At 48.8% G+C, this 12183-nt stretch overlaps 1 protein-coding gene across 10 annotated transcripts in view; it reads right to left on the reverse strand.

Annotated features, from left to right (window-relative positions):
* MTA3 (metastasis associated 1 family member 3) overlaps positions 1-11541 on the reverse strand; it is a 193920-nt gene extending 182379 nt beyond the window's left edge. For 9 of the 10 annotated variants that reach the window (XR_004428358.1, XR_004428357.1, XR_004428356.1 and 6 more), the window contains exons 1-2: positions 11290-11541; positions 9580-9647 (exon numbers count right to left, since the gene is read on the reverse strand). Coding sequence is in view for 6 of the 10 variants with exons in the window: in XM_033175888.1 (XP_033031779.1) it covers positions 9580-9647; positions 11290-11317 (96 nt within the window). In the remaining 4 variants the exon portion in view is untranslated. Of the gene's footprint in view, positions 1-9579; positions 9648-10641; positions 10765-11289 lie in introns of those variants that run through there. The other variant, XM_033175889.1, reaches the window with a different exon arrangement.
* Positions 11542-12183: the final 642 nt, after the last annotated feature.

Below are 12183 nucleotides of genomic sequence, written 5' to 3' on the forward strand. Positions count from 1 at the left end.
TGCAGTGAGCTGAGATCTGGCCACTGCACTCCAGCCCGGGCGACAGAGCGAGACTCCGTCTCAAAAAAAAAAAAAAAAAAAAAAAAAAACCTTGAGTTATGAACACTGAAACTCTCATTTCTTTTTGGCTAGTCTACAATGCAATCAATATTCAGTTAGGTTCTTCCAAAGTATGATGGCTTCAAAAAAAAATTCAGTTATGCTGTCATTTACTGCAGCTGGGGCCCAGGCTCCTGCTCTCCTATTCTCTAGAATTTTGAGAGCTCTCAAGAAGGTCAATCATTCATCACAAAGTTCCCTGTAAAAACACACAGATTATAATAAAATGCTATTGTGATTTCCATTTTCAAATAAATGTGAGAACAAATTTTCAGAAATTTATCTGGTCTTACAGATATACTCAAATACAAAGAAGAATATATAAGTTCTGCAGTAAATGTGTCAATTTTATGAAGTTCAGCAGCAGTATTTTAGATTAAAAAATAGTCCTGTGGAAACAGTGCCCCTTAAAATTGAAATCATATTAAATTTCTAACCAAAGTGCTTCTGTATTTCATAATACTGTGATCAAATACATTCTCCAGAAGTAATGATCCAGCAGTCTGCTAACTGAACAGGCCAGGATTTCCATATAAATAAAAAAAAACTATCAGTGACTTTAAATGTAAGCTCTTAGTCATTTCTGTCTTCTTGAGATTTTGTCTTTTTGAGATATGCCTTGAAACTGTTGCTTTGGATTTTCAATGTGATTTTTGTCTCTTCTTGAGACATTAAAAATCCAGGCTGGGCGTGGTGGCTTATGCCTATAATCCCAACACTTTGGGAGGCCAAGGCAGGGGGATCACGAGGTCAGGAGTTCTAGACCAGCCTGGCCAAAACAGTAAAACCCTGTCTCTACTAAAAATACAAAAATTAGCCAGGTGTGGTGGCACACACCTGTAGTCCCAGCTACTCAGGAGGCTGAGGCAGAATTGCTTGAACCTGGGAGGTGGAGGTTGGAGTGAGCCAAGACCACACCATTGCACTCCAGCATGGGTGACAGAGTGACACTCCGTCTCAAAAAAATAAAATAAAAAATCCAAATCAATAGTTTCAAGGCATATTTTTTTCTGCCTCACTAGTGAGTTCCTCCAATACGGATGCTATACAAAGCTAATTAAATTATTATTTAAACTTGCTTAGGGGGGCGGGGAGCCTGGTTCAAAATAGTCTCTTCTCTTTTTTTTTGAGACAGAGTCTTGCTCTGTCACCCAGGCTGGAGTGCAGTGGTGCGATCTCGGCTCACTGCCAGCTCCGCCTCCCGGGTTCACGCCATTCTCCTGCCTCAGCCTCCTGAGTAGCTGCGAGTATAGGCACCAGCCACCATGCCCGGCTAATTTTTTGTATTTTTAGTAGAGACGAGGTTTCACCGTGTTAGCCAGGATGGTCTCGATCTCCTGACCTCGTGATCCACTCGCCTCGGCCTCCTAAAGTGCTGGGATTACAGGCGTGAGCCACCGCCCCAGCCATAAATAGTCTCTTCTTGACCATGCACTCACTTGGCTACTAGGTAGCTTACGGCTACCATATTCCTCTTCCCCTCTACAAACACACCCTCTCCAGCATTCTTCTGAAGCATGGTTACTCATGGGTCTACAGCCCAGTGGCAGTCTGCAACTGTTAATGGCATTTAATGAAATAAGTACAAAGTTTGAGACTAAGTGCATTACAGCAATTAAGAGTTCATTTTTATATATACATATATATTTTTTTGTTTGTTTGTTTTTGTTTTGTTTTTTTTTGAGACAGAGTCTCGCTGTGTCGCCCAGGCTGGAGTGCAGTGCTGGATCTCAGCTCACTGCAAGCTCCGCCTCCCGGGTTCACGCCATTCTCCTGCCTCAGCCTGCCGAGTAGCTGAGACTGCAGGCGCCCGCCACCTCGCCCGGCTAGTTTTTTGTATTTTTTAGTAGAGACGGGGTTTCACCGTGTTAGCCAGGATGGTCTCGATCTCCTGACCTTGTGATCCGCCCGTCTCGGCCTCCCAAAGTGCTGGGATTACAGGCTTGAGCCACCGCGCCCGGCCTATTTTTTTTTTTTGGATGGAGTCTTGTTCTGTTGCCAGGCTGGAGTGCAGTGGCGTGATCTCGGCTCACTGCAACCTCCAACTCCCTGGTTCAAGCAATCTTCCTGCCTCAGCCTCCCAAGTAGCCTTTTTTTCCTAGCTTATCAATCAGAACAGAGTAAGTATTTTCAGTTCAGAGGTGGTTTTGTTTTGGTTTTTTTGTTTGTTGAGAGGGAGTTTCGCTCTGTTGCCCAGGCTGCAGTGTAATGGCGCGATCTCAGCTCACTGCAACTTCCGCCTCTTGGGTTCAAGCGATTCTCTTGCCTCAGCCTCCCAAGTAGCTGGGATTACAGGCATGCACCACCACGCCCGGCTAATTTTGTATTTTTAGTAGAGACAGGGTTTCACCACACTGGCCAGGCTGGTCTCAAACTCCTCTCAGGTGATCCACCCACCTCAGCCTCCAAAAGTCCTGGGATTACAGGCGTGAGCCACTGCATCCCGCCTTGCTTTGGTTTTTTTAAGAGATGGGGGGTCTTGTTATGTTGCACAAGCTGGTCTCAAACCCTCAGGCTGAAGCAATCCTCCTGCCTCAGCCTCTTGAGCAGCTGGGACTACAGGCCTGAGCCACCATGCCTGCCTTCAAGTTTTTTTTTTTTTTTTTTTTTTTGAGACGGAGTTTCGCTGTGTCGTCCAGGCTGGAGTGCAGTGGCGCCATCTCGGCTCACTGCAAGCTCCGCCTCCCGGGTTCCTGCCATTCTCCCGCCTCAGCCTCCGAGTAGCTGGGACTACAGGCCCCCGCCACCTCGCCCGGCTAGTTTTTTGTATTTTTAGTAGAGACGGGGTTTCACAGTGTTAGCCAGGAGGGTCTCGATCTCCTGACCTCGTGATCCACCCGCCTCGGCCTCCCAAAGTGCTGGGATTACAGGCTTGAGCCACCGCGCCCGGCCTGCCTTCAAGTATTTTTAAGTCATTATTTGGATTTTCCCATCATGTTAACTTTCCGTACCTAGCCAATTTCACCTCTGATCTTCCCAGGGCCTTTATCTAGAATACTCCTTTGGCTTCTCTTCCCATGGTTCCCTCTTCCTCATCCTTTAGGCCTGAACTTTAATGTCTTCTCCCACCCTACCTAAAGGAAATGACCTGTCATTCTCTATGTCAAGGCTGTTGCCTTCTTAGAAGTTAACACAATGCATTACTATTACTATTTTCTTTATGCCCGTCAACTTGTCTTTCCGGGTGTCTCCCTCATGAGAATGTAGACCATGTATGGGTAGAGACCGTGTCCATCTTGTTCACAGTTCTATCTCTGAGCCTAGCATAGTGGCCGGTACATAACAGGTACTCAATAGTATTTGCTTAATGAATTACCTAAAATAAGGTATCTTTTTCATATCCCTTCAGAAATAAAGACCCTATGTAAATATTTCAATTAGCCAAACTACCATTTTGTGAAATTACAAAGAATCCCATCTCTCACAACACAGTCATCCCCCAGCCCCAGAGACTCGCTATTACATGGATGACTCTGTGCTGACAATAGGTAGGGGGAGGGAGGAGGTGAGGATGGAGGACAGGGGCATTTTGGAAGTAAATGGCAATGAAATGATAAAGGAGTGTGAAATAATCCATGTTCACCTAGATGTGCAACCCAATCATTTAGCTACTGTGTGCCTCAAGACAACAACGCATGATTTAGCTACCTTAAGGTATAAGGTTATGTGAGGCTCAAAAGGGTAACAAATGTGAATCCCAGGTTAGGTTTCCAGAGCACCATGCTGTGACATTTCTAAACTTAGCACAGCTGCAATTTTACTTTTACTTGTGGAACTATATGGCTGATGTCTGTCTGCACTAGACCTGTTTATCATCCTTGCATTCTCACTGTCTAAAAGTACCCTCAAAATTATTTGTCAAATGAATGAATTGAAGCAGTTTGTATATAGTAAAGCAATGTATGTATAAGCATTAACATCAGACATTTCAGAAATTAATTAATTCAACAAGTATTTAGTGAATGCCTTTAACTATGTGCCAACAACTATTCTAAGGCATTCAGAATGCATAACTGGACAAAACAGAGAAGATCACTACAGCTGACGCTCTAGGAAGACAGGTAATGGAAACAAACACAGTAAGTATATTTGAAGGTGATAAATGATATGGAAAAAAGAGCAAGGGGTAAGGGGTAGGATGGATACAAATAAACGGTCCTCCTAAGGTGGGTGCAGGGAGAAACAACCAAGAGCCCACTGTGCTTTGTGCCAAGTAAGCAAGGCAGAGCTCCCACCTGCTTTCAGCAAAAGTGGAGGTCAGAGAGGGGCAGCGACAGCCAAAGAATACAGGGTCTCATAGGTCAAGATTTCTATTTCAATCTAATTAACTTTCTAATTAAACTGATATAGTAAATAGTTTGGAGTTGCCTCAATTCTTATACCTTACATCAAGAACATAAAAGATCAGAATCACATGCCAACAGTTCCCACCCACAGACTGATCTAAACTTGAGGCCATGCTCTTCATTTGGTGGTCTCAAAGACTAAATTTTTTTTTTTAATGCAAAATCTCTCAGTGCTTTCAGAGACCAAGACGGGGGTATGCTTGAGGACAGGAGTTCTAGATCAGCCTGGGCAACATAGTGATACTCCATCTTTACAAAAAATTTAAAAATTAGGCCGGGCGTGGTGGTTCACACCTGTAATCCCAGCACTTTGGGAGGCCAAGGTGGGTGGATCAATTGACGTCAGGAGTTCGAGACCAGCTTGGCCAACATGATGAAACCCTGTCTTCACTAAAAACATAAAAACACAAAAAAATTAGCTGGGCCTGGTGGCGGGCGCCTGTAATCCCAGCTACTCGGGAGGCTGAGGGAGGAGATCACTTGAACCCAGGAGGAGGAGGTTGCAGTAAGCCGGGATCTATGCTACTGCACTCCAGCTGGGTGACAACTAACATAGGCAAATGCAGTAGCACAGTTATTTTGAGAAAAGGAGGCCAGGCACGGTGGCTCACGCCTGTAATCCCAGCACTTTGGGAGGCCAAGGCGGTGGATCACCTGAGGTCGGGAGTTAGAGACCAGCCTGACCAACATGGAGAAATCCCATCTCTGCTAAAAATGAGCCGGACATGGTGGAGCATGCTTGTAAACCCAGCTACTTGGGAGGCTGAGGCAGGAAAATCGCTTCAACCCAGGAGGCGGAGGTTGTGGTGAGCCGAGATTACACCATTGCAGTGCTGCACTCCAGCCTGGGTAACAAGAGCGAAACTCCATCTAAAAAAAAAAAGAGAGAGAGAGAGCCGGGCCCAGTGGCTCACACCAGTAGCACAGTTATTTTGAGAAAAGGAGGCCAGGCACGGTGGCTCATGCCTGTAATCCCAGCACTTTGAGAGGCCGAGGCAGGCGGATCATGAGGTCATGAGATCGAGACCATCCTGGCTAACATGGTGAAACCCCGTCTTGCCGGGCGCGGTGGCTCAAGCCTGTAATCCCAGCACTTTGGGAGGCTGAGACGGGCGGATCACGAGGTCAGAAGATTGAGACCATCCTGGCTAACATGGTGAAACCCCGTCTCTATTAAAAATACAAAAAATTAGCTGGGCGAGGTGGCGGGCGCCTGCAGTCCCAGCTACTCAGGAGGCTGAGGCAGGAGAATGGCGTGAACCCAGGAGGCGGAGCTTGCAGGGAGCCGAGATCCGGCCACTGCACTCCAGCCTGGGTGACAAAGCGAGACTCCGTCTCAAAAAAAAAAAAAAAAGATGAAACCCCGTCTCTACTAAAAAAAATACAAAAAAAAAAAAAGAAAAATTAGCCAGGTGTGGTGGTGGGTACCTGTAGTCTCAACTACTTGGGAGGCTGAGGCAGAAGAATGGCGTGAACCCGAGAGGCAGAGCTTGTAGTGAGCTGAGATCACGCCACTGCACTCTAGCCTGGGCGACCGAGCAAGACTCTGTCTCAAAATGAAAAAGAAAGAAAGAAAAGGCTGGGCGTGGTGGCTCACGCCTGTAATCTCAGCACTTTGGGAGGCCAAGGCGGGTGGATCACCTGAGATCAGGAGTTTGAGACCAGCCTGGCCAACATGGTGAAACCCGTCTCTACTAAAAACACAAAAATTAGCCAGGCACGGTGGTGGGCACCTGTAATCTCAGCTACTCAGGAGGCTGAGGCAGAAGAATTGCTTGAACCCAGGAGATAGAAGTTGCAGTGACCGGAGATCATGCCATTGTACTCCAGCCTGAGCAACAGAGCAAGAATCTGTAGCAACAACAACAAAAAAATTAGCCAGGTATGGTGGTACATGCTTGTAGTCTCAGCTACTTGGGAGGCTGAGGCAGGAGGATTGCTTTAAGTCCAGGAGTTCAAGGTTACAGCAAGCTATAATCATACCACTGAACTCCAACCTGGATGACAGAGTCAGACCCTGTCTCCCTGTCTCTGGAATAAAATAAAAATAATGCAAATTCCCTGGGATATTCCCAAAACAAACCAAGGTCTCAAGGCTCTTTAAAGTAGGAACATCCTAGGTCAGGCTTGCCTTCCCAGGACAAAACTGAACAAGTAACCAGATGGCATTTTGATGGAAAGGTATTAGCTAGACAGACTCAAAGATTTTAACACTATGAAGTCTCATAAGCCACACAACCCTCAAAGCAGTCTGAAGGAAAACAAAGCATTATTAGAAAATCTATGGTCCATGTAGCTTACGACTGCTTTCCGGTGCCTCCATTATAAACACTGGTCAGGTGCAGTGGCTCACACCTGTAATCCCAGCACTTTGGGAGGCTGGGGCGGGTGGAATACCTGAGGTAAGCAGTTCAAGGCAAGCCCAACCAACACAGTAAAACCCTGTCTCTAATAAATACACACACAAAAAATAGCCAGGCGTGCTGGTGCATGCCTGTAACCCCAGCTACTTGGGAGGCTGAGACAGGAGAATTGCTTGAACCTGGGAGGAAGAGGTTGCAGTGAGCTAAGATTACGCCATTGCACTCCAATCTGGGCTAAAAGAGTGAAAACTCCATCTCAAAAAACAAAACAAAACAAAACAAAAGTTATTCTCCTGCAATCATAAGGCTTCCGTTTTCCTAATAACCTACGATCACGGACAAACCTTAATGTAAAAATTTTAATTGGGCCAAAGGTACAAAGCTACTTTATATTTATAATACCAAAACCATATTCTTTTTTTTGAAACAGAGTCTCTGTTACCCAGGCTGGAATGCAGTGAATCACAGCTCACTGCGGCCTTGACCTCCTGGGCCCAAGCAATCTTCCTCAGTCTCCCAAGTAACTGGGACTACAGGCATGTGCCACCATGTCCGGCTATTTTTTTTGGTAGAGATAGGGTTTGTCTGTGTTACCCAGGCTAGTCTTGAACTCCTGGACTCAAAGGATCCTGAGGCCTCAGCTTTCCAAAATGTTGGGATTACAGGTGTGAGCTACCACAGACAATTTAGCCTAGTCCAGAATTTTACAAATTCCCTTCACACTTTTTTTTTTTTTTAAAGGAGTTTCACTCTTGTTGCCCAGGCTGGAGTGCCATGGCGTGATCCTGGCTTACCGCAACCTACACCTCCCAGGTTCAAGCAATTCTCCTGCCTCAGCCTCCTGAGTAGCTGGGATTACAGGCATGCACCAACACACTAGGCTAATTTTATATTTTTAGTAGAGATGGGGCTTCTCCATGTTGGTCAGGCTGGTCTCGAACTCCCGACCTCAGGTGATCCACCCGCCTCTGCCTCTCAAAGTGGTTGGGATTACAGGCGTGAGCCACTGCACCCGCCCAGCCAATTCCTTTCAATATTATGTTCCCTAGCTTCCTCCTAAACCTGGAAGAGGAAAATATTAATTCACTAAAAAGCGAAAAATACACATTATGACTCTAAACATAAAAAGGGCCGGGTGCGGTGGCTCAAGCCTGTAATCCCAGCACTTTGGGAGGCCGAGACGGGCGGATCACGAGGTCAGGAGATCGAGACCATCCTGGCTAATACGGTGAAACCCTGTCTCTACTTAAAAATACAAAAAACTGGGCCGGGCGCGGTGGCTCACGCCTGTAATCCCAGCACTTTGGGAGGCCGAGGCGGGCGGATCACAAGGTCAGGAGATCGAGACCATGGTGAAACCCCGTCTCTACCAAAAATACAAAAAATTAGCCGGGCGCGGTGGCGGGCGCCTGTAGTCCCAGCTACTCAGGAGGCTGAGGCAGGAGAATGGCGTGAACCCGGGAGGCGGAGCTTGCAGTGAGCCGAGATCGCGCCACTGCACTCCAGCCTGGGCGACAGAGCGAGACTCTGCCTCAAAAAAAAAAAAAAAAAAAAATACAAAAAACTAGCCGGGCGACGAGGCGGGCGCCTGTAGTCCCAGCTACTCGGGAGGCTGAGGCAGGAGAATGGCATAAACCTGGGAGGCGGAGCTTGCAGTGAGCTGAGATCCGGCCACTGCACTCCAGCCTGGGTGGCAGAGCAAGACTCCGTCTCAAAAAAAAAAAAAAAAAAAACATAAAAAGGGTCTGAGTTACATAAGTGAACTGCTCTTTCAGAGACTCTAAGCAATTTGGAAATATCTGCAGACTTCTAAATATTCAGTAACTAAAAAGCAAAAGAATATTCGGAATTCAGAATCCTGCATAACTCTCTAAAATCTCAACTTTTTTTTTTTTTTTGGAGATAGTGTTTCGCTCTTTCACCCAGGCTGGAGTGCAATGGGGTGATCTCGGCTCACTGCAACCTCTGCCTCCCAGGTCCAAGCGATTCTCCTGCCTCAGCCTCCTGAGTAGCTGGGATTACAGGGGCATGCCACCATGCCTGGCTAATTTTTTTGTACTTTTTTGGTAGAAACGGGGTTTCACCATGTTGGCCAGGCTGGTCTTGAACTCCTGACCTCAAGTGATCCACCTGCCTTGGCCTCCCAAATTGCTGGGACTACAGGTGTTAGCCACCATGCCCGGCCTAAAATCTCAACTTTCAAAGAGTCTGGGACTGAAAGTAAAATCATCTCTTATGCCCTTTACCCCGTTCATTTTTATTTATTATTATTTATTTTTTTTGAGATGTAATTTCACTCGTTGCCCAGGCTCGAGTGTAATGGTGCGATCTTGGCTTACCACAACCTCCGCCTCCTGGGTTCAAGCGATTCTCCTGCCTCAGCCTCCCATGTGCCACCATGCCTGGCTAATTTTTTTGTATTTTTAGTAGAGACGGGGTTTCTCCATGTTGGTCAGGCTGCTCTCGAACTCCCGACCTCCGGTGATCCTCCCACCTCGGCCTCCCAAAGTGCTGAGATTACAGGCATGAGCCACCGTGCCCGGCCCTATTTTTATTTTTTATATTAATTTTTTAAAAAATAGAGATGGGGTCTCACTATGTTGCACAGGCTGGTCTCAAACTCCTGGGCTCAAGCTATCCACTCACCAGGCCTCCCAATTTACTGGGATTGCAGTCATGAGCCTCCGCACCAGGCCACCCTTTACCCAATTACCCGTCAAGGGAAAATAAATACTTTTTAAATTAAAATTAAGAACACTCAGTGTATATACCTTGTTGAGTTCTTCTATCCTTCTTATTAGGTATGGGTTGCTGGAGGAATTCTCAAAGTAGACATAATCTGTAATTAAAGGAAGTACAGAACTTAATATTTTCAACAGAAAGTTCAGATTTGTCAATCCATGACTTTTTATGTTAGGCAATTCACGTTTGAAATTAAGCTCATAATTCAGTCACTGGTAAAAGCAAACATAATAATGCAGCCTTAATATATTCTCTCACGTGCCTACTATTCACGGACCTTTATTTTCTTGGCATTTTCATTTCAATTAATGCTTCATAAGTTTCTCCTAGACTTCTGTCCCAATGTCATTTCTTTAATACTAAAAAAGACACCTCTTATCACTGGGTAGTCAGGGCACACTAAACATGTGTCCTCTGTACTGCAACTACTTCCACATCTTTTTCCTCCAATACAATTTGCCCTGGAGGCTGCTTCTCACATAAAACTATTGACCTAAGACACATTCAGAGCATGGAGAAAGGCTTCACAGTCCAACCTACATTTCAATCGCTACTTAAAAAAAAAAAAAAAAATCAGATGAGCAGAACAGGTAAGAGGAAGAACGCTAACAAACTTTTCCACAGCTCTACCTGGGAAGATGAGGACAAAAGGGGGTCAGGGGGATCAATTATAAGAGGCAAAGTGCCCTGGGGGTGATATCACCATCTTTTTTACCCTTTTACCATATTTAATCCAGATCCATTTAATGTCTTGTGATTAAGAAATTGCTGCAGGCTTTCAACTAAAAAGATAACATTTTTCAAGTGCGGCTTTTCCTCTCATCTAATAGGCTCGCTGGAAACTTCCCACTGTGTGTTTATCTGAAAGGCAGCTGCATTGTTATTGTCTATCTTAGTGGCTCTTTCGCCGCTCTCTTCTGCAAAGTGGCCTCATTTAGCCAGGCCATTCCCACCACCATCCATCAGAAGCTCAGCTAATGAGCGGAGAAGGAAGAGCAAGTCTCTCATACAAACACGCCACTTATCTGAATTATTATTTTACCAGGAAAGAGGGAGGAGGGCGTCGTGAGTAGGGAGAAAGTTTGTTTGACCTTATTTCTCTCTTCCGCAGACTGGGAAGGAGGCAGGCAGCAGAGCAAACGTCCAGGCAGAGCTCAACTCCCCACCTCCGGCTGAGGTTCCCAGGTCCCACGAAGCCCCATTCGTCGGGGGCTGGACCAGAAACGAAAGAAAGGGGGCCGAGGAAGGCGAGGTGCAGGGCCCCGGCCCGCAAACAGGCCTGTCCAGCTGGGCCCCTGGCTGGGCCCCCACCGCCCCCACCCCCACCCCAGGCTCCCACTGAGTGGGGAAGAAGCAGGGAAGGGGATGTCCCCTCATCCTCTCCAGCGCCTAGAAGCCACGCGAGAAGGCCACCTTCTCAGGGGGCTCGACGGGCCCCACCACCATGAGGGTTTCGTGGAGGGAGGTGTCTGGTAATTTGTACCCCCAAGTAGAGGCCTGGCCCTAAACACCTGGCGGGGTGCGAGGGTGAAGGTGGCCCCGGCCCCTCGCGAGCCCCCGTGGGGGGAGGGGTGGGGTGGGGGTGGGGAGTCCTGGCCCCTCTGCGGGCCCCGGCGCCCCCGCCCCCTGCGACCTCAGCCCCGGCGCCAGTGGCTCCCGGCAGTTGGCGTGCGCTCGCCCCGGCCCCCCGGTCCCGGAGCCCGCTCCCACACGGGCCGGGTCGGGCTGAGCCTGCCTACCTCCGACCCGGTACATGTTGGCCGCCATGTCCGCCCGCCCGCCCGCGGAGCCCGAGCCGAGCCCCGCCCGCCGCCGCCGCCTCCTCAGCCTCAGCCTCGACCGCCGCTGCCGCCGCCGCCTCCGCTGCTGCCTCGCCACGGAGGGGGAAGGGAGGGAAGGGAGGGGACAGGGGGAGGGGGAACTGAGGGGGAGGGGGAACTGAAGGGGAGGGGACGCCAAGAGGTGGGGGCTGGTGCCCGCCCCCAGCGCCAGGCTAGCGAAGCCTAGTGGGCCGGGCCGGGGGAGGCCCGGGGAGGCCCGAGCGCTGCGGGACCAGCGGGAATTGGGGGGGAGGGGGAGGGGAAGGAGAGTGGGAGGGAGGCTGGGGGGCGTTGCTGGAAGTGGAGGGCCCTGGGGCCAGGGTCCTGGCCGAGGCAGAGGCCTGCGCTCAAATGCAGACCAGGGGCAGTTAGAGAATTAGAGTGGGGGCTGAGGCTCAGCCTCTCCCCAGCACCTCTTGCCCCACCCAGTGTACCCCGTCACCTGTCCACACCGAGACAGGTCTTCCTTCCCTACCTCTGTCCCTGGGGAACCCCCCTGTGGCTGACCTAGTAGGCAAGCGCCAATCTCAATGCAAACTCTTGGATGCAAATAAGTACAGGCAGCAGGGTGCCTTCCTCGTGGTGAGATCCAAGGGGCCGGCCTGGAGCCTGCAGGCTCTAGGGCCAGGAAGACCCCTGGTGCTTCCCGCCTCGCCAGAGACCCAGCTGGGGACAGAGGTTGAAAAACTCCCTTCCTAGGCCACCCTAACTGCGTCATCGTTCACCCCAAAACTGGGCTGAGCAGAACCAACTCTCCAACACCCAGATGGAGGCCCTGGCTCTAGACAGGCCCTATATATGCAGGGCCTGTTC

The sequence above is a fragment of the Trachypithecus francoisi genome, unplaced genomic scaffold, assembly GCF_009764315.1.
Source record: "Trachypithecus francoisi isolate TF-2019V2 unplaced genomic scaffold, Tfra_2.0 Lachesis_group17, whole genome shotgun sequence".
Taxonomy (NCBI): Eukaryota; Metazoa; Chordata; class Mammalia; order Primates; family Cercopithecidae; genus Trachypithecus; species Trachypithecus francoisi.